Source organism: Equus asinus, chromosome 8, assembly GCF_041296235.1.
Source record: "Equus asinus isolate D_3611 breed Donkey chromosome 8, EquAss-T2T_v2, whole genome shotgun sequence".
Lineage (NCBI taxonomy): Eukaryota > Metazoa > Chordata > Mammalia > Perissodactyla > Equidae > Equus > Equus asinus.
Genome location: NC_091797.1, coordinates 74433832 through 74452954, shown reverse-complemented (window position 1 = coordinate 74452954; position 19123 = coordinate 74433832). Strand labels below are relative to the sequence as shown.

The window sequence follows — 19123 nt, the reverse complement described above, 5'->3', positions numbered from 1 at the left end:
TACACATAGGAGCCATCGCACACGTCCACCAACAGAGGCAAATAAAATGGGGTCCGTCCACACAACCGACTATGATTCGGCCACAAAAGGAGCAAAGCATGGACGCCTGCGACAAGCCGGACGGACCCTGGCGACATTACGCGGAGTGAAGGGAGCCAGACACAAAAGGCCACACACCGTGTGATTCCACGGACGGGAAATGTCCAGAATCAGCAAATCCACAGACACAGAAAGCAGCCCGGGGGTTCCCGGGGGAGCTGGGGAGTGACTGACTGCTCAACGGGTCCAGGGTCTCCTCCTGGGGTGACGAAGATGTTCTGGAACCAGATAGCGGTGATGACTGCACAACATTGTGAATGTACAAAACGTCACTCAATTGTACACTTCTAAATGGTTTAAATGCTGAGGTTTAGGTTAAGCAAATCTTACCACAGTGTTTTTAAAAAGATGAACTGCAAATTAAAATGACATATTTCCCAAAAGACAGACACACGGATTAAGTTACCTAAGAAAACCAAGTGTGGGCAAAGATGTGGGAAACGGAGATGCCGTTGGTGGCTGAGAGGAGCCCCCGGGAAGCGGGGAGAACAGGAGCTCGGCCGATGGCTCCATGGTGCCCTGCTCGGCACAGGGCACACAGCACCGGCTTTCGGGGTTGCTGGCCCCCTGGGACCGCCACCGGCACACCTGGAGCGACTGGAACAGAAGCCTCGTGAAGAACACCCCCCTGCAGCCATCATCTAAGCCCCAACTAGACCAGCTCCTGCTCTGAGGCCCTATTCTCTTCCATCCTGCTTTAAAATGCTGGTCCCCACTCACCCCGATCATCTCGCCACCACCACCGGGTCACACCCCACAGATTGGAAACTCTGCCCTAGAGATATTCCAAGTGCGTGTAACAGGGCCACAGAACTGTCAAGTCTCGAAAAAGAACAGACAGACCAGCAGGTCCTCAGCCACAGATAAACTGGGCTTCCCACACACCACAGCAGGCAGATGTGAACGGGCCAGATCGACCTGGGTACGTCTGAAAGCAGAATCTTGAGTGGAAAAAGGTAAGCTGCAGAAAGATACAGTCCATATTGGCCTCTTTACGTGAATTTCCAAACAAATAAAATAATGTCTAACATTTTATTTTTTGAAAATAAAATTAATACAAAAGCTGCCTTCTCAATATTGGCCTGCGAGTCCCTCCATCTGGTCTCGCCCCTGTGGCCTCTCCAGGTCCCACATCCCGTCGTTTTCTCTATCACTCACTCAGCCCAGCCATGCTGGCCTCCTTGCTGTCCTTGGCATGGGCAGGCACACTCCTGCCCCAGGGCCTTTGCACGGGCTGTTCTCTCTGTCTTCAGTGTTCTTCCCGAGGTAGCCACGTGGTCAAATCTCTCACCCTTCTAATCTTTGCTCCTGTGCCCCCTGCTCAGGAAGACCCACCCTACCCACTCCCAAATTCCTGAACTCCCTTATCCTGCTCTGATTTTTCCATGGTCCTTGTCACCTTCCAGCAAACATTACAACGGATTTATCACATCTATTGTCCTTTGTCTGCCTCCCCGCCAGCTCACACCCACAAGGACAGTATCCTCATCTGCCCTCTTGGCGCGTGCACCCTCAGGGCTCGGTGCCCAGCAGGCACTCAGCAAACGCTTCCCGAGGGGACGAGCGACGTGAGCTCTGGAACAAACACGGTCAATGCGGCAGCGTCCAGGGACAGGTCGTCTGCCTCCTCCTTGGCGGGGGTGTTCAACAGCTCGTCCTCGGGAGTGAGTTTCTTTAGCGACACGGAGACCCTGGCCTGTCTGGCACCCAGCTGGGCCGGGCAGCCGCTCGGTGGATGTGTGACGGCAAAAATGAAAACTTCATACACATTCACTTTTGGCCATTCGCCTATGCTTCAGTTAAGTAAATCTTTAAAATTACAACTTCAACAAAATTTTCTGGCTTAGGGAGTCGCAGCCTCAGGACGGAGCGAAACACGAATGCCAAGGCTCAGGGCACCCTCCCGCCCAACGGTGGTCTCAGCAGCACCTCCTCCGCCAGCCCCGATCTCCAGTCCAGGCAGGGAGGCGAGGAGGCCAGACACGGCCCAGGGAGGGCGGAGGGCACCCCGAGGCCCAAGGATCGGGGCCAGCCCTGCACTGCCCAGGGAGGCCCGAGGAAGGCAGGGGACAGGCAGGCCCCACTTGGCTGTCCTGCCGGGGCACTGAGGCCAGCGGCAGGTGTCCGCACACGCCTGCAGAGCAGAGGAGCGGGCAGCGGCCGAGAGGAGCCTCGACCCCCCCGGGCCTCCCCCTCCCCTCAGCCGCCAGCAGACAGAGCAGAGGCCAGAGAGCATCTTCGCTGGGTCCCGGGGTCCCCAGGGCCAGGGAGTCCAGGCGCCCCCTGCCACCCTGACACCTGGCCCGGCTCCCCGGCATCGAGGGTCCACGCTGGGCTCCTGGGGCTGCCCGACAAAGTCTGTCCTCTCCCAGCTCCGGAGCCCGAGGTCTGAAACCCAGTTGACGGCAGGGCCGTGCTCCCTGTGCAGGCCCGGAGGAGGGTCCCGACTCGCTGTTCCGGCTCCCGGCTCCCGGGGGCTGCTGGCATTCCTCGGCTTGACCGCATCCCCCCAACCTCTGCCTCCAGGGTCACGTCGCCCCCTCTCTGCGCGTCCTCTTATCTTAGAAGGACGTTCTTGTGGACTCAGGGCCCATCTGATCCTCGCCTTAATCACGTCTGCAAAGACCCTGCGTCCAAATAAGGTCACGTTCACAGAAGACAGGGGCGAGCATTGGGACATAGCTCTTGGGGTGCACTGCTCAGTCCAGTGCCGGGGCCAAGGCCGGGCAAAGCTAGGCTACCGGGGTGTCACCCAAACCCACAACTGGCCAGGTTGGCATCCAGCCCAGGCGCCCAGGGCTCCTTCTCCCTCCCCGACGCCAAAGAGAATGGAGAGGCATCTGGCCGCGCGGGTGGGAACTCCCCTCCCCACTCCCCCTCCCGGGGCCCTCGATGCTGCCCAGGCTCCCGGCCGGGCAGGGAGAACAGAACGGCCTCGGGGCTCCCAGACCATCGCAGAAGATGCACGGGGCACCCCAAGCCCCCACTGCATCCCGAGCCCTTACTGGGCACGTGCCGAGAGCCCGCAGCATCCCGGGCGTGGGGTCACAGCAGAGGACAGACCGCAAGTCCCTGCCCTGGGGAGGAGACAGCCCTGGGCAAGGAGGCCCAGGGGCATCAGATAAACCCACACTGGAGAAAACTTGAAGCCCTGGGGCGCGTGAGAGAGAGGAGAGCCAGGTGGACAGTGACAGTGACAGGTCATGTCAGACGGGGCAGCCCAGAAAGGGCTCTCTGGGGAGGTGACATTCGAGCCGAGACTGGAGGAGTGGAGACCGTCCCTAGGAGTGACTGCCACACGGAGAAGAACATTGATTAAAGTCTCCTCCGTCGGCTCTTCCAGACGAATACGGCGTCCAGCAGTAAAGTCTCTATTTCTCACTCGATCGACACTCACGTGTCCCTGCCTCTGTGAGAGAAGCCAGGGGGAGACCCCCAAAGCGGGACACCCCTGGGGCCCAGAAACCTCCCTTCCATGGGAGGGGGCAGCGGCTGGAGCCCCCAGGCCCAGGCCCGGCTCTGCAATGACACAGCAGCCGCCGCCCCGGGGGGCCCCACAGTAACTGAAACGTCGAGAGTCCCCACGGAGCCGGCCCGGGTGTCACCCCCAGGCCGACTGCAGGGACTTCAGAAAAAGAAGCACAAGGACATAAGTCTGCTCGTTGACGTGTTTCATATTGATCACATGCTGAGGCCACGACACCGTGGGTGTTTTGGGCGAAGTAAGAGCGACCGCTAACACCAACGGCACCTGTTCCTTATTCCTCTTTGTGCTGTGGCTGCCGGAAAATTTCAGATGGCCCGAGCGGCTCGCACTGGTGGCTCACGCTGGATTTCTACAGGCAGCGCCGGTGAGCACAGAGCGGACTGGGCCCCACCTCCATGGCTTCCTAGCTGTGTGGCCTCAGGCGAGAGGCTTCCCTCTCTGTGCCTCAGTTCCCCCATCTGTAAAATGGGAGTATAACAGCCCCTACTTGGCAGGGCCATGGATGAGACTCAGGAGATGGGGCACAGGACTGCACACAGTAGGTGCTTACTATGAAGGAGCTGTAACTATCACTACAATTATGGCTCTCGACCACCCCTGCACTCGGCATTCAAGGCCTCACCTCAATTCTCCCAAGCAAACGCCTCATGTTCTCCCACACGAGTCCACCCTGGGGTGGCAGATCAGCTCAAGGCCTCTCACGGCGCTCTCCCCTGCTCCCAGGATGCCCCTGACCTCCAAACCCAAAAGCCCACTCCCTGGGGGCCACCTCCTCCAGGAAGCCTTCAGGAACTACCTAAAACGAGCCTGCCCGGATCTAATCAGGACCTGGTCCATTCTGCGCACAACCACCCACCCTGTGCTAGATGCTGTGCGAGGAATTTAAAGACGCAAAGATGAACCAGACGGGGCGCCTGGCCCTGAGAGGGCAGGGGTGAAGAGGCAACAGCAGCATCATGTCAACCACACGGCACCGCTCAGGTAACAACGCACTTCCGCCTGCTTCACCCCTCAAACTCTCGAAGCCCATGTCACAGGTGGACACTGAGGCTGCAAGGCCGGCCGTCTCCCAGGGCACAGGAGCGGGGGGAGCCCGGGCGCGGGGCCGGCGCCCACATGCGGGCCTGTGTGTCCACGCTTCTCCGCCAGGCCGTCCCCACCGGGCTGCAGCGCACGGGGCTTCACCCCTAACCGTGAACCTGACGGGCCACGGAACTGCAAAACCTAGTCCCTCCCCAGTGACAGCAAGAAACAGGCTCTGGGGACACAGCTCTGACCGCACGAGCCAGGAGGCCGCTCGCCCACGAGACCCAGTTCTGGGACAGGCCCAGACCCCGCCCGCTCGGCCCCCGAACCCAAGGGCTCCAGAGGCGCCCCCAGCCCCAGGGGCCCTGGACACGGTCGGCCGGCAGCACGGGCCGCTCTGGCCTCAGGAACACCATGCCCTCCGCTAATGTCCCAGCTGCTTTTGACTTGAAAGGTACTAAGTACAAAAGAGGAGCTTTTTATAGGAAACGCCGGCCCGTTGCTAAGACGACGGGTGAGCAGCTTCAGCGACAAAGCTGAGTCATCCTTGACTCCTCCGTTCCCCTCCCGCCCAGCACCCCATCCCACATCAAGGTTGTGGCTGCTCTCTCTCCAAACCTCCCCTGAAATCCACCCGCTTCTGTCCACACCGCCCCCCCCCCCCCGGCCCCACCATCGCTCGACTGGACCAATGCAGTAGCCTCTTGGCTGGTTTTCCGACTTCTGCCCCTGGTCTATTCACCCCACAGAATCAGTTACCCTTTTAGAAGATAAGTTGGATCATGTCATCCCCTGCTCAAACACCTCCCATGGCTCCCTACCTATCTCGGAATAAAGTCCAAACTCCTGACAGTGACCTACGAGGTCCTGAGTGATCTGGCTTCCTGGAGGCACTTCCATCACACCCCCTTTACTGTCGGCCTCACTCACTCTGTTCCAGCCTTGCTGGCCTTGCTGTTCCTGCACCCACCAGGCAAGTTTCTGCCACAGAGCCTTTTACTGCTCACTCCTCCAGGGGCACTCTCCCTGCCCCCCGACCCGATGCCTCACTTCTCAAGCCTAAAGCCACCTTCTTTGTGAGACATTCCCTGAACAGCCTTCATTCCCTCAACAATACTCACTGAGTCCCCACTACACGTCAGGCTCTGGTCTAGGTCTGGGGATTAGAGCAGTGAACAAAATGGACAAAAAGAGCCTCCTTTCTAAAGCAGCACTCCTCCGTCGCATTCCGTCCATCACCCTGTGTGTCTTCCTGCCATTACCACCATCAGAAATTCCTCTGTCTCTGTTGACAAGCCCCCCTTCCTGCTGCCTGGACTACAGTCATGATGAATGGAGTCAGAGCAGCCACTTTGGATCACGAGGCAGCCTTGAAAATGGAAGCCACGCACCAAGGATGGTGGAGCAGGAAGATAGGAGACTAGACCCCTGTGACTTCATGGAGCCACCCCACCCATGCTGCCCAGCCCAGTCATCAGAGAAATGTCCACTAAACCCACAATGAGCTCCTACACCATACACCAGAATGGCTGACACGAAAAAGACTGACAATAACAAATATTGGCAAGGATGCGGAGCAACCAGAACGCTCACACACTGGTGGTAGAAGGATAATTTGGGATAATCATGATGGAAAACACTTTGGCATCCTTGGCTAAAGCTGAACATACATTTACCCTGCAAGGCAGCAATCCCACTGCCAGCGTGCACCCCAGAGAAATGAAACATACACCACACGGAGATGGTCCACGACCGCTCAGGCAGCTCGCCTCATAACAGCCCAAACTGGGAACAACACAAAGGGCCACAAACAGTGCGTGGATGACAAACGGTGGCACAGTCCTACAACCAGCCACCACCCACCAAGAAAGGGATGCACGAGGACACCCACAGTGACACAGAGGAGCCGACGAGCACGACGTTGACAGAAGCAGCTCGACATACGGGAGAACCTGCCAGTGCACCCACTGAGGTCACTGTCCTGGAACGGGCTGACCAATCCTTGGGACAGAGGGGCAGTGGGCCACAGGGGGGTGCCGAGAGGGCAGGGGAGTCCCCCGACGATCCAGGTGGCTGCGGCCAGCGTGCACGCCTACACAGATACTCGGCGACCTCGAACCTGAGCCTGGGCGCTTCCCTATATGGGGGTTACATTTCGGGTTTTAAAAAGAAAAAATGAGAGAAAAACTGTTTACTACGGCGGTGGGTGCTCTTAAGGTGTTGGGCACATGCTGGGGGCACCTTGGCCCCCAAGGGCCCAACAAGGCTGCCAGGCCCCATCAACCTGACTTCTCTCCACCTGCCCCCGAGAGACCTGCGGGGTCACGGCTGGGGGCCCAGGAGCCCCAACACCAGCAGAGGGACCCTGACCCCACGGCCCCGACCCCCTGCCCCCTCAGTTCCGGCCCTCCCCCTCCTCCTAGGCAGGGGCCCCACACAACTTCTGTGCCTCGGTTTCCTCATCTGTGAAAAGGGACTAGAAACAGGACGACCTCGACGGTGACGGCATGCTGACACAAGGGGACGAGCCGGCCCTTTGCCTCTGTGCCCTCCCCCCAAACCCAGAGCCCCAGGCTCGCCGTGAGAAACCTGTCGGAGCAGCCCCAACAGAGGGGCACCTGCGAAACCCGGTCAGGGCCCCTCAAAGCTGTCCAGTCACCAAACCAAGGAAAGTCTGAGAAACCGCCACAGCGAGGAGCCTCCGGAGGCAGGACTGCCCGCGACATGGTGTCCTGGACGGGCCGGGACAGAAAACGGATATGAAGTCACAACGAAGGAGGCGGGACAGTGTGGGACTGGCTCACGCTAACGTGTCAGCTCTGGTTCGTCCCCCGTAAGCAACATGCCGCAAGCACCACAGATGTGAACAGGGAAGCGGGGTGCAGGGTCGCGAACACCCCGTAACGGCCCAACGTGTCTGTGAATCTAAAACTGCTCTAAAACACAAACTCACTCACAGCCAACAGGACCCATCCCGGCGGCTCCTGCGGGCTCAGATCCGCGTGGGACCCGGTCCCACGAGAGCCAGAGGCCAAAGGAAAACGTGCGCCCAGAGCTTTTGCAAACATCAGAGCCGCTGAAACAACACTGACATTTTCAAAAGCAGGTCTATTCAAACATACAAGAGTGTTTCAAGCTGAAGTATTTTACTTAAACCAAAACCAGACTCTGGTAGAATTTTACTTCCGTAGCTTTAATGGAACAAAACTCACTGTTTGACTTTCCTATTGACTGCACACAAATTACCAAAAGCTCACTGGCTGAAAATAGCACAGAGTTGGTATCTGGGAGCTTTGGAGGTCAGAGGTCGAAAAGGGGTCTCACGACAAGATGGAGGTAAAATCGAGGCGTCAGCCCCAGGGGAGAAGCCCTTCGCCAGCTTTTCCAGCTTCCAGAAGCCGCCTGCCCTCCTTGGCCCAGCCCCTCAACCCTCCGACCCCGCTTCCATCTCCTCATCCTCGCTCACCTGCCTGCCTCTTACAAGGCCCCTGGAGACGTCCACACACATAACCCAGGACAACCTCCCCATCTCGAGGTCCTTCATTTAACCACATCTGCAAAATCTCTCTCGTCTCGTGAGGTGGCACGTCCACAGGTCGCAGGATTAGGAAGTGGACATCTTTGGGGGCCACTGTCCTGCCTCCCACGCCCGCTCAGGGAATGTGGGGCTTCCTCCCGCAGCCCCCTCCACACCTGGGAACCCCCAGCACCGGGGCGGGGTGACGCCTGTCCCCCACGCACCCCTGGCTCTCCTGAGTGCTCCCGTCTGCAGCCAGCAGGCAGGGCCCCGGCCAGACAAGGTGGGTCAGGTCGCTGCACGGGACGCCCACCATCCCCTTGCAGTGAAGCCCCCTTGATCTGCAGCCTGAGCCCCTTGAAGAAACACAGGGCAGAACACACTCTGGTGGCTTCTTTCAAGTGGCACCGTGGGGGCCTTCGTTCTCCCGCCGGGATCTGCAGAGCAAGCCCCTTCCACTGCCCCGGCTCCAGACTCCTGAGACCAAAGGACAGCCTGGCTGGATGGTGACACACGGTATCAGAATGCGAACTGAGGCACGTCCCAGAAAGACCTCAGCTGCTGCATCCTCAGCCGGGCACACGAGGGGCGCCGAGGGGCCCTGGACGGGGGCCAGCCCCATCCTGGGGCGCATCAGAATCGGGGGTCTCGCCAAAGCAGGCCTCTAAAAGCCACCAGGTTCCCACGGGACAGGTGGGGAGAGAAGAGGCCAGAGGTCAGAGCACCTTGAGGGTCCCAGGGGGCCCAGGAACTTCCTGGCCGGGCAGGGACCAACCGACCACGGAGCCACACCCCCGCAGCCCCCCAAAAGGGACCCAACAGCAAGGGGCAGAGGCCCCCGGGGGGAGGCCCGGGGGATTTCCAAACAGCGGAGCCGGTTCCTCATTTCAGAGGCTCACGCTGGACCTGGGGGCGCGCTCGGGTGGGTGACAGTTCCGCGGCACAGTGGGGGCAGGGGGTCTGGGCTTTGTGTCACTTTGTGTGACTGTGCCGGGCACCCGTTGGAGCAGTGGCTCTCCAAGAGCAGGCCCCCATCAGCAGCAGCTGCGTCACCTGGGAACTTGACAGAAATGCAGGCTCTCGGGCCCCATGGCCGCCCCGCCGACTCAGATGCCGGGCTGGGGCCGGGCCGCGTGTCTGGACGGGGCTGCAGAGGACTCGGCCCCATGCCAGGCAGAGAGTCACCGGCTAGAGAAGACGACCGATGTCAGACGTGAGCTCCAGGAGAACCGGGCAGGGAGCCGGGTGGGGGGCGCAGGGCGGCCTGGAGGCTGCACGACCACGTCTGTCGAAGCAGAGGAGGGGCGCACGGCAGCAAGACACTCTCTCTGCTTCTATGTATATTTGAAATCTTTCATGATGAGTTTTTTAAAATCACTTAAAATTCATTACACCCTTCCGCACGTACACAAAAACACACAGATGGGTCTTCTCCCCGACTCTACGAGCTGTCAGTCCACGGGCCAGATTTGGCCAGTGGATGAGTTTTGGATCACGTGGTATTTCAAAATACTTGAATTGGTTGACAATATCTTAAAAACAGCACATAAATTCTGGATTTCTGGCTTCTGAAAAACTGGGAGATGTGGCAGCACTGGGCCTGCACCCCCACATGGCCGCAGCCTGCTGGAGCCAAGTGGCAGCTGCTCCTTACAGAGGGTCCACTCCCCAGCTTGCCACAGGCCCCACCACTCCCTATCACCTCACACCAGGATGCTTCACTCACAGCCCTGACGGACATCTGAGTTTGTGATCCCTGTCCTACAGTAACACAGGGCGACGACCCAGCATTCATTCATTCATTCGTTTGGTCGTTCCAACCTCGCCTGAGCATCTAACATGCTCCAGGCTGGTGCTTCATGCTACGGGGGGCAATCAATTAAAGAGAAGCAGGGCAGGAAGTGGGAAGAGGACACGTTACTCACAAATGACTCAGACACCCAACAGGAAGAGAGCAGGGCATCAAACGTGTTTATTGGCATACCTTGGCCAGCAATGAAACACTCGCACAGCTGGCAGGAGCACGTGTGGTGCAACCACTTTGGAATATTCTTGGGCAAGATCGACTAAAGCAGAGCCCGACGTCCAGCAAGCCCCTTCTTGGCGTCACCCAGGAGAAATGGAGACACACGTCCCCTCGAAGGCTTGTAGACAAATGTTCCCAGCAGCTTTCCTCCCGACAGCGCCACCCGGAAACCACCCAAACCCGAGCCCGGGCCAGGCACACGCACGGCACAAGCACGGCGGCACGGAAGAGCCCCACAGGTGACGGGGCGGACCTCAAAGCCTCACGTGGAGCAAGAGAAGCCTGACCAGAGGACGTGTCGCGTGACCGTCCTGGTAAAACCTTGCTCCGCTGTCAGAAGCCAGGGGGCAGTTACCTCGCAGCTGGGTGTCCCCTGGAGGGGAGCGCGAGGGGATGCTGCTGGCGTGCTGCTCGCTGGGGTGTGCTCAGCTGTGCAATTCCACGTGCCCGATACACAGGCGGCTAACGTCAACGACGACAGGCAGCATTTGCTGGGGGCCAGGCCTTCTGTCTGACGCACAGGTGGCAGACAGTGCTGCCACACACCGGAAGGCCACCTCTATCCCCTCGCCCTGCTCAGAGAACCCTAACTTGCTTCTAGTATTGGGCAGAAAGCCCTAATCTCAGGGAAGGTGGGCCCAGCTCCAGTCCAGGCCCATGACCCTGTTCTAGCCAACGTGAAAGGAAGGGAAGCCTGTTGGGAGCATCTGAGAAAACACTCCTCTTCCAACAAAAGAGGAAGAACTGAACAGAGCCCTCCCATTGCACCATCCCTCCTTTGGGCTTTGAATGATGTGTGTGACAGCATGATGTCCAGCGCTGTGGCAGCCATCTCGAGACCATGAGGGCAAGGCTAAGAGAGTCGCATAGACACTGACCCAGTGCCCTGACATTATCGAACTCCTGAACAAATCTGGAAACGCTTATCACCTCCAGTCTCTTACGGAGCACGACAATAAACATCTTGATTATACCAGCCACTCGGAAGCAGGTTTCATGTTGTTTGCAGCCCAAAACATCCCATCTGAAGCAATGCTTTCTTTCACTTGAACCCGACCACTGGTCTGTGAGGTAGGTATCACTATTCGCTCTGTCTTATAGATGAGGAAACTGAGTCATAGTGAGATTTAACCACTTATTGCCCCAAGGCACAAACCTAGCAGTTGCAGAGGGTCAGCAACTCTGGTCTTCCCCAAAGTCTGGGCTCTGACCACTGCACTCTCCTGCCCGGGAAAGGTAGCCACAGGTATGGCCACAGTCTCCACCAGGGCTGACTCCAGCGCCACCTCCTCCACAGAAGTCAGGAGGAGGATAACTCTTCCTGCTGACGCCTCCACTTCACTCCAGGAATAAAGCTGGCTCTTTTCAAGCAAGAACGGGTTCGCAAACTGTAGCCCACGGGCCACATCAGGCCTCATGGCTGTTTCCATTCATTCCAGATGCTAACAGTGCTTTTACATTTTAAAATGTTTGAAAAAAGTCAACAGAATCCCATTTCATGACACGTGAGAGTTCGATAGGAGCCACGTCTCGGTGTCCGTCTTAAAGCCGTGCTGGCTCGGCCACGCCCACTCTCGGCTGCTGGGGCGGCTCTGGCTCTGGCAGAGGTGAGCCAAAACCTTCACTCTGCCCCTTTACAGACCCATGTCCGCCACCCCATCCTCCCCGCCCGGTCCCCTGATGCGCCACACGGAGACCCTCCTCCTCCCGCCCGGTGGCAGAGCAGAGGATGAAAGGACCCAGGACACGGGCACCCGGTGTGCACGTGCCGCGAGGACCGTCGTAAGGAGCCGCCCCCCCCCGCCCTGGCCCCGCGGTGAGAAGGCCCCGCGGAGCCGGCCCAGGGCTCGTCCACCAGGACCCGGAGGAGACGAGGCTGGGGCTGCCACCCTCAGAGGCTCATCTCCACGAAGCTCGGCGGATGATCACCTCACTGTGGCCGGCGGGCCCCCATCAGCAAACCCAATCCAAGACGGGGCACACCAACACCCCCTCAAATTAGACCCCACAGCGGTTTTTTTAAATTGTAGTAAAATACACATAACATAAAGTTTGCCCTCCTCACCATTTCTGGGTGCGCAGTCCGGGGGCGCTCAGTACACTCACGTTGCGCCACCGTCTCCACCGGCCCCTCCAGAACGTTTCCATCTTGCACAATAGAAACTCTGCCCCATTACCACCACCTCCCCCCGTTCCCTGGCCCCTGCATCCCACTCTCTGTCTCTATGGATGCGCCTCCTCTGGGGACCTCGTGGGAGCGGAATCACTCAGTGTCTGTCCCTGCGTGACCGGCTTCTTTCGCTCAGCACAGTGTCCTCCAGGCTCACCCATGCCACGGGCTGCACCAAGACCAGCTCCCTCTTTCGGGCTGAATCACATTCAGCGTCTGGAGGGGCCTCCATCCGTGGAGGGACGTCTGGGTTGCGTCACGCCTCGGCCCTGTGAATAACGCTGCCACGCACATGGGGGCACAACATCGCCTCGAGTCCCCGCATCCCGTTCTTTGGGGACGTACCCAGAAGCGGAATTGCTGGGTCACACGGTGACTCTGTACGGCTTTCTGAGGAACCGCCAGACCGTCTCCCACGGCGGCTGCACCCGGGCACGTTCCCGCCGGCGGCTGCAGGGGCCCCCTCCTCCACCTGCTCGCGGATCCTTGTTCATTTTGGGACGGCGGCCGTCCTGACGCGCGAGGCGGCATTTCACTGCGGTTTTGATCTGTTTCCCTGAGGATGAGTTGAGCGTCTTTTCGTGTGCCTGGGGGTCACTTGCGTATCTTCTTTGGAGAAATCCATGCTAAGGCCTTGACCCATTTTGTAACCGGGCTCTTTGGGTTTTTTGTGGTTGACCCAGAACTCGAGACCAGAGTGAAGGCCCCCACTCTCCACCTGCTCGTGACCGACTCCCAACCTTCTCATCTTGGAAAACAGCCCCACCATCGAGTCCCACGCGGAAGCCAAGAGCCATAGCACCTCCCTCCTCCCCGCACGCCCAGCTCCGTCCATCGGCACGTCCTGTTGACTCTCCCTGAGAAAGAAACCTCAAATCTGCTCCCTCCTTGCAATGTCACTGCCCCCACGCTGCCCCGACCCACCGCCCTCCCTGCCTCCACCCCGAACCCCCAACTCTCCCTCCTCCCCAGGGCAGCCGGAGGGCTCTGTGAGACACCAATCAGGTCACGGTTCCCCTGCTCCAATGGCGTCCCGGGGCACTGAAAACCAAACCCAAACTCCCCACCGCGTCCGACAAGGCCCCAGCCCGCCCCTCTGCCCTCACCGCCCCCTCCCAGTCACCTCTCCCACCCCACGGCCCGGTTCCCTCTCCTCCAATGCCGTAAGCCACTTCCCCTTCCAGGCCTTTGCACCTGCTGTGCCCTCGGCCTGGCATGCCGCTCCTATGCCTGACTCCCCCTCAGAGACGCCCTCCCAACCCCCCACCCAAAAGAGACCCACCCCCCCCAGTCCCTGATGCCAGCCCGCCTGCACGCCCCCTCCGGAGTTCTCACAGCAAGCCCTCAGAGGCTTCCGTGTGTGTCTTTATTTGCTGGTTCACGGCCGCCCCCCTTGCTGCAATGTCAGCGGCCCAGAGTAGCACGCGGTCTGGAGCCCACGACGGGAGCTCCCACGCCTGACAACGCCCCGCGCACAGCAGGCGCTCGGTGAACACGCGTGGAGGGACATGAGCGACCTTCCCCCATCATTCGGGGCTCGAGGGCCCCTCCTTCGCGGGGCGCCCGGCCCCCGTCCTGCCCACACCCCTCGGCTGACCATCACCAGGGCTGCCCGGAGCCGACTCCCCACGAGGGCTTGTCCCGCCCGTCAGTGGGAGCGCCCACAGAGAAAGCTGGGGCTGAATGCAACGCGTCACTCCCGGCCTGGAGCCAAGGACTCTGGGTTGACGCAAGCTCCTGTCCACGCGCTGTGACCCCTGGAGCTTTCGTGCCTGTCGCGGGTCCACCAGACCCCAAGCTCCAAGAGCCTCAGAAAAGTCAGAGATGCTGCAAAAATGCAAGGCTGCTGTTGTCACATCCAAAACCACTAGGAGGGTTCAAAGACCTCCCCCCACACCCCTGGGGTCAAAGGACATCTCAAACCTCAGCTGACCTGTCCCAGCCCCCCCGGCCAGTCTCCCTCCCTGCCAAGGTCACGGGTGGCCCTGGCTGCTTGACAGCACTTATCTGAGCTCACGGCCACACAGCACGGCGGCCGGACCCCGAGGGAGCGTGGAGGTCAGTGACGGCAGTCCCTGCGGCTCACGGGAGAGGATACCGAGGCACAGCCACCCTGCCCCCCACAGCCGCCTCCACTCCCACCTCCCCGGGGCCTCGCTGGGGTTGCTGCCGTCCTGTTCCAGGTGGCCGGACGGACATGGCCTTCATCGCCACCCCTGCCACCCCGTCCCCGCGGCCCCAGCAGGAGCCGCAACGCTCGAAGCACAGTGCTCACTGAGTCCTCGAGACAGCTCCACAAGGTGGACGCTAACGTCATCCCACCTTACAGATGGGGAGACTGAGGCAGGCTCGGGGAGGCTGGGTCACTGCCTAAGTCTGGCTAGAAATGAGGGCCATTTCCTTAACCCCCTCCCTGTACTGCCACCTACACTAATAATTAATAAATATTTTTGAGTTCTTCTCACTGTTCCCTCACTTGGCCAGGTAGAAAGAACAAACGCCACCCCAGATGAAGAAACGGAGGCAAGAGGTTTACGACGGGCCTGAGGCCTTAAGCCGTGTCGGAATCCAGAAGGGCGCCCCACCGCCCACGTCTCCTCTGACCTTGTCATCACCCAGACCCCAGACAGCCTCCGTGAACCAACGGAACTTATTCCAGAAACGGACAGGTCATCAAAGCAACAACGTCAGCCGGCCGACCCCCGCGGCCCAGGCGGGGCCCTTCTCCTCCCACACGTACCCCATTCACCCCTCGCAGCAACGGCAGGAAGCCCACGGCTGGCGCTCGCCCCATTGGACAGATTGCGACACGCGGCCTGGGGGAGCCGAGCCACCTGGCACGGCCACAGCGGGAGAGCATCGTCCTGGTGGGAAGAGGCCTGCAAAGAACAGACCTCAGCCAACGGGCAGCCCCGGCCGACAGCTGCCACGGAGACCTTCCCCCGTCATCAGTGCCCAGGACTCCAGACTGGATGTAAATCTGCTCATCTTTCCATGCTGGTGACCAATTTAAATTTTTTTTTAATAGCAGCATAGGCCACACAAAATGCCCCTCCAGCCAGGTCCAGGTCTGTGAGCAGCTGGGCTGCAGCCTTGGGACAAGAGTAGGGAGCACAGGCCTGGTCCAGGCTCTGCTTCTACCACCAGCTGTGTGACCTCAGGCAAGTGCTTCAACCTCTCTGAGCCTCTGTGCCTCCACCTGGAAAACGAGCAGACCGTGCCTTGGAGTGGGTTGTGAGGATGTGAGGAGCTGATGCCTGTACCACACGCAGCCTGGCGCCTGGCACACAGGTGGCGCTCAGGCAACACTGGCTATTGTTGCTAACATCATCCTTCCCGGAGGGGGTCGAATGGTGGCCCCTCAAAAGACATGTCTACCTGGAACCCGTGAATGTGACCTTCTTTGGAAAAAGGGTCTTTCCAGATGTAATTAAGGATCTTAAAATGAGATCATGCTGAATTATGGGGGGGGGGGGGGGGGCAGTGTCCTAAATGCAAGGACGAGTGTCCTGAGAAGAGAAGAGACTCAGAAGAAAGGCCCAGTGGAGACAGAGGCAGAGACGGGAGGGGTGCGGCCACAGCCCCGAGTCGCCTGGGCCCGCAGAAGGAGGAAGGGCCGCAGCAGTGTCCTCGCGATCCTGCCCACCCTGGATACGGGAGCACTCCTCCAGGGCCGAGGGGAAGGCGTCTCTGTTGTTTTGACCCTCCAAGCCTGTGATTGTGCCGGCCACCCCAGGGAGCCAGCACAGCCCGAGAAAGCTCCAGGAGGCACACAGGTGTTTCCAGCAGGAAGGCTGCTGTGAGACGGATCCCGCCCTGCGCCTTCCTGTGTCCCGTCCCTGGATGAGGCTTCCCTCGCTCCCCTCCTCCTGCACTGTGCCAGCAGCAGACAGAGACCTGCAGCTCTGTCCTCGCCGCGTTCTGTTCACAAGCGTGCGCGCCCACCGTGGGGGCTGTGCCAGAACAAGGATCTCCAAGACGCCCCCAGAGGAGCCACACCTGAGCTGGAGAAAGACGCGGGGAGCCTGTGTGTGCCTGGAGGGGGGCATCCCCCGGGCCCGTGGACACAGACATTGGTGCTCAGGAAGGAACTATTAACCCAGGCCGCCTTCGGAGCCAGGCCCCGCCGTGGGACAGGGAGCGGTGGCTTTTCATGTTGGCTTTTTTTGTATGCTTTCCGTTTTTTAAAAAATCCTACCCCTATTTTACTTTCCTTATCTTATTTTTGATGCCATCAGGGGCTGTCTGGGCCAGAGCTGACCTTGCTGAGCACGTCCAGGCCAGCCACCTGAGGGACGCGCCCATCAGAGGCCGCTCTCCTGGCCTCTGGTTTGCGGGAGCTCAGACAGTCGGCCCATTTGCACAAGAGGAAACTGGCTTTCAGTAAAAAATCAGGTTCCCGGAGAAGCCAAGAACGAGGGCCTGGATGTGATCCCGGAGTTCTGCAGGTCTGAGGGTCGGGCACACACGTTGCAGTGGGTTGAACAGTGTCCCCCAGAATTCTCGTCTAGCCGGAACCTCAGAATGGGACCTCATTTGGCAAAAGTGTCCTCGCAGACATAATCAAGCGAAGGGTCTCGAGAGGAGGTCATCCTGGATTAGGGTGGGCCCTAAATCCAACGGCAGGTGTCCTTATAAGAAGAGGAGGGGACACAGAGGGACACGGGGGGACAGAGGCCCTAGGAAATTAACGCACACACACGGTTACACACCCAGGCGGCCGCCGGCACACGGTCAGCAGGAGGGGCCGCGTGAGCTGGTGGAACGGGGACATGCTCCCCCGTCCTCGACAGGGACTGCCCTCCACTCCGAGCCTTCTCAGCCCAAGAGAGGAACCTCAGGTCCTCCGTCCTCTCCTGGAAGATGGCTTCGCTCAGCGGGGGCCACAGGGTTTCTGATTAAGCCAAGCCCGAGGCCTGGGGTCTGGCCTCGTTTGCTGTGTGACCCCCTGCCAAGCCCCTCGAGCTCTCTGAGCCTTGGATCCCCTCTCAATGACTCACAAAAGGAAGAAGGCTCGAACTCACGACTCAGCAACACCAATTCGAACAACCCCCAACGCACACCCACCCAACCGCAGACACTCTGGAAGCCAGACGGTGCCAGGCCCGGGAGCAGGCGTGGGAGGGAAGAGCCGAGGCCGGGGGGCCAGCACACCCAGGGAAACTGGCTCCCCAGGGCCCCAACCCGGCAGGTCCTCTCCCAGCACATCCCGAGGAAATTCTTGAGAATTACAAGGTGGAAGGTTCCAGGATGTTTGCTGTTTGAGGCAGGGGTGGATGGAACCGGGCACTCGTCACAAAGGGCACAAATAAAATGTGTGAAAGGTGAACTCGGAAATCCAGACAAAGGCAAGAAGCAAAGAGCTGGGCACGCAGACAGCAATATGGACAGGTTTCAGAGATCCTGAGGAGAACGAGCAGGCCGCAGAGAGCCAGTGCGTCGTGGAGGGAGGTCAGCGCCCCAGGCCGGAGCAGGCGCCCAGCTCGAGGCACTCACTACCCAGCGGCCCACGGGATCCTCACCTCCACCTGATGGGACGGTGCAGTTTATCCCATTTCACAGGATCCTAAGGAGAGCACAGAGACCTGAAGACCCTGCCTTAGGTCACACAGCGGGCAGGAGGCAGAGCCAGGATTTGACCCCACGCCCTCCTGGCTCCAGAACTGTGTTCTGTGTGCAGACCATAGCACTTCAGGTGGTACAAGGACACGCACGTCCTATTTAAGGACTTGCCCAATGGGGAGGGGTGCCGGGGCAAGGAGGGGTAAGACACGGGAGTGATGAGGGGAAGAAGGGAAGGGAAAGGAGAGAACAGAAAGCAGATGCACAAAGATGTGTGTGCACGCGGATGCTCACAGTGGCCAAGAGACAGAAACAGCCCAAGAGTCCCTCAACAGATGATGGACACACAAAATTCAGCAGAGCCACACGGTGGAATATTATACAGCTGTGAAAAGGAATGGGGGCCTGACACGTGATACAAACTGGATGAACCTCAAAAACACAATGTTAAATGAAAGAAGCCAGACACAAAAGGTCATATACCAAATGCTTCCATTTGTATGAAATGTCCAGAACAAGCAAATCCACAGAGACAGAGAGCAGATCAGTGGGTGCCCAGGCTGGGAGAGCTGGGAGGCAGAACGGGGAGTGACTGCTCAGGGACGGGGGGTTTCACTTTGGAGTGATGGGAATGTGCTGAAAGTACACAGAGGGGATGGTTGCCAACACCGTGAATGGACTAAATGCCAGTGAATTGATCACTTTAAAAACATTAATTTTATGTTATATGCATTTCACCTCCATAAATTATTAAATTAAAAATGAATGATGGGGGGACGGCCCAGTGGCGCAGTGATTAAGTGCGCACGTTCTGCTTCGGCGGCCTGGGGTTCACCGGTTCAGATCCCGGGTGCGGGCAGGGCACCGCTTCACAAAAGCCATGCTGTGGTGGGTGTCCCACGTACAAAGCAGAGGAAGATGGGGACGATGTTAGCTCAGGGCTAGTCTTCCTCAGCAAAAAGAGGAGGATTGGCAGCAGTTAGCTCAGGGCTAATCTTCCTCAAAAAAAAAAAATGAATGAACTGGTGCAACCCCTTTGGCAACAGCGTGGCACTTCTGGGTGAAGCCGAAGGTGCATGTCGGGACCCCCAGTCCTACTTACGGACCTGGAGGAACTCCAGCTTGTGCACCCGTGAGGTCCTGGCGGCCGTCTTGAACAGGATGGAGAAACCGTGACAGCCTCATGGAATATCACACAGCCATGAAGATGGGGTGTGGCTTACTGCGACGACATGG

The 19123-nt window shown here is 59.1% G+C and overlaps 1 protein-coding gene across 6 annotated transcripts in view; it reads right to left on the bottom strand.

Moving 5' to 3' along the window:
• Positions 1-19123, bottom strand: part of SCARB1 (scavenger receptor class B member 1) — a 70943-nt gene that overhangs the window by 37264 nt on the left and 14556 nt on the right. For 2 of the 6 annotated variants that reach the window (XM_070515853.1, XM_070515854.1), the window contains exons 1-2: positions 7202-7353; positions 6581-6749 (exon numbers count right to left, since the gene is read on the bottom strand). The exons of 2 other annotated variants lie outside the window; for them this stretch is intronic. In XM_070515853.1, coding sequence (XP_070371954.1) covers positions 6581-6749; positions 7202-7338 — 306 coding nt within the window. In that variant the 5' untranslated portion in view covers positions 7339-7353. Of the gene's footprint in view, positions 1-6580; positions 6750-7201; positions 7354-19123 lie in introns of those variants that run through there. 2 more of the 6 variants (XM_070515856.1, XM_070515857.1) reach the window with 1 other exon arrangement.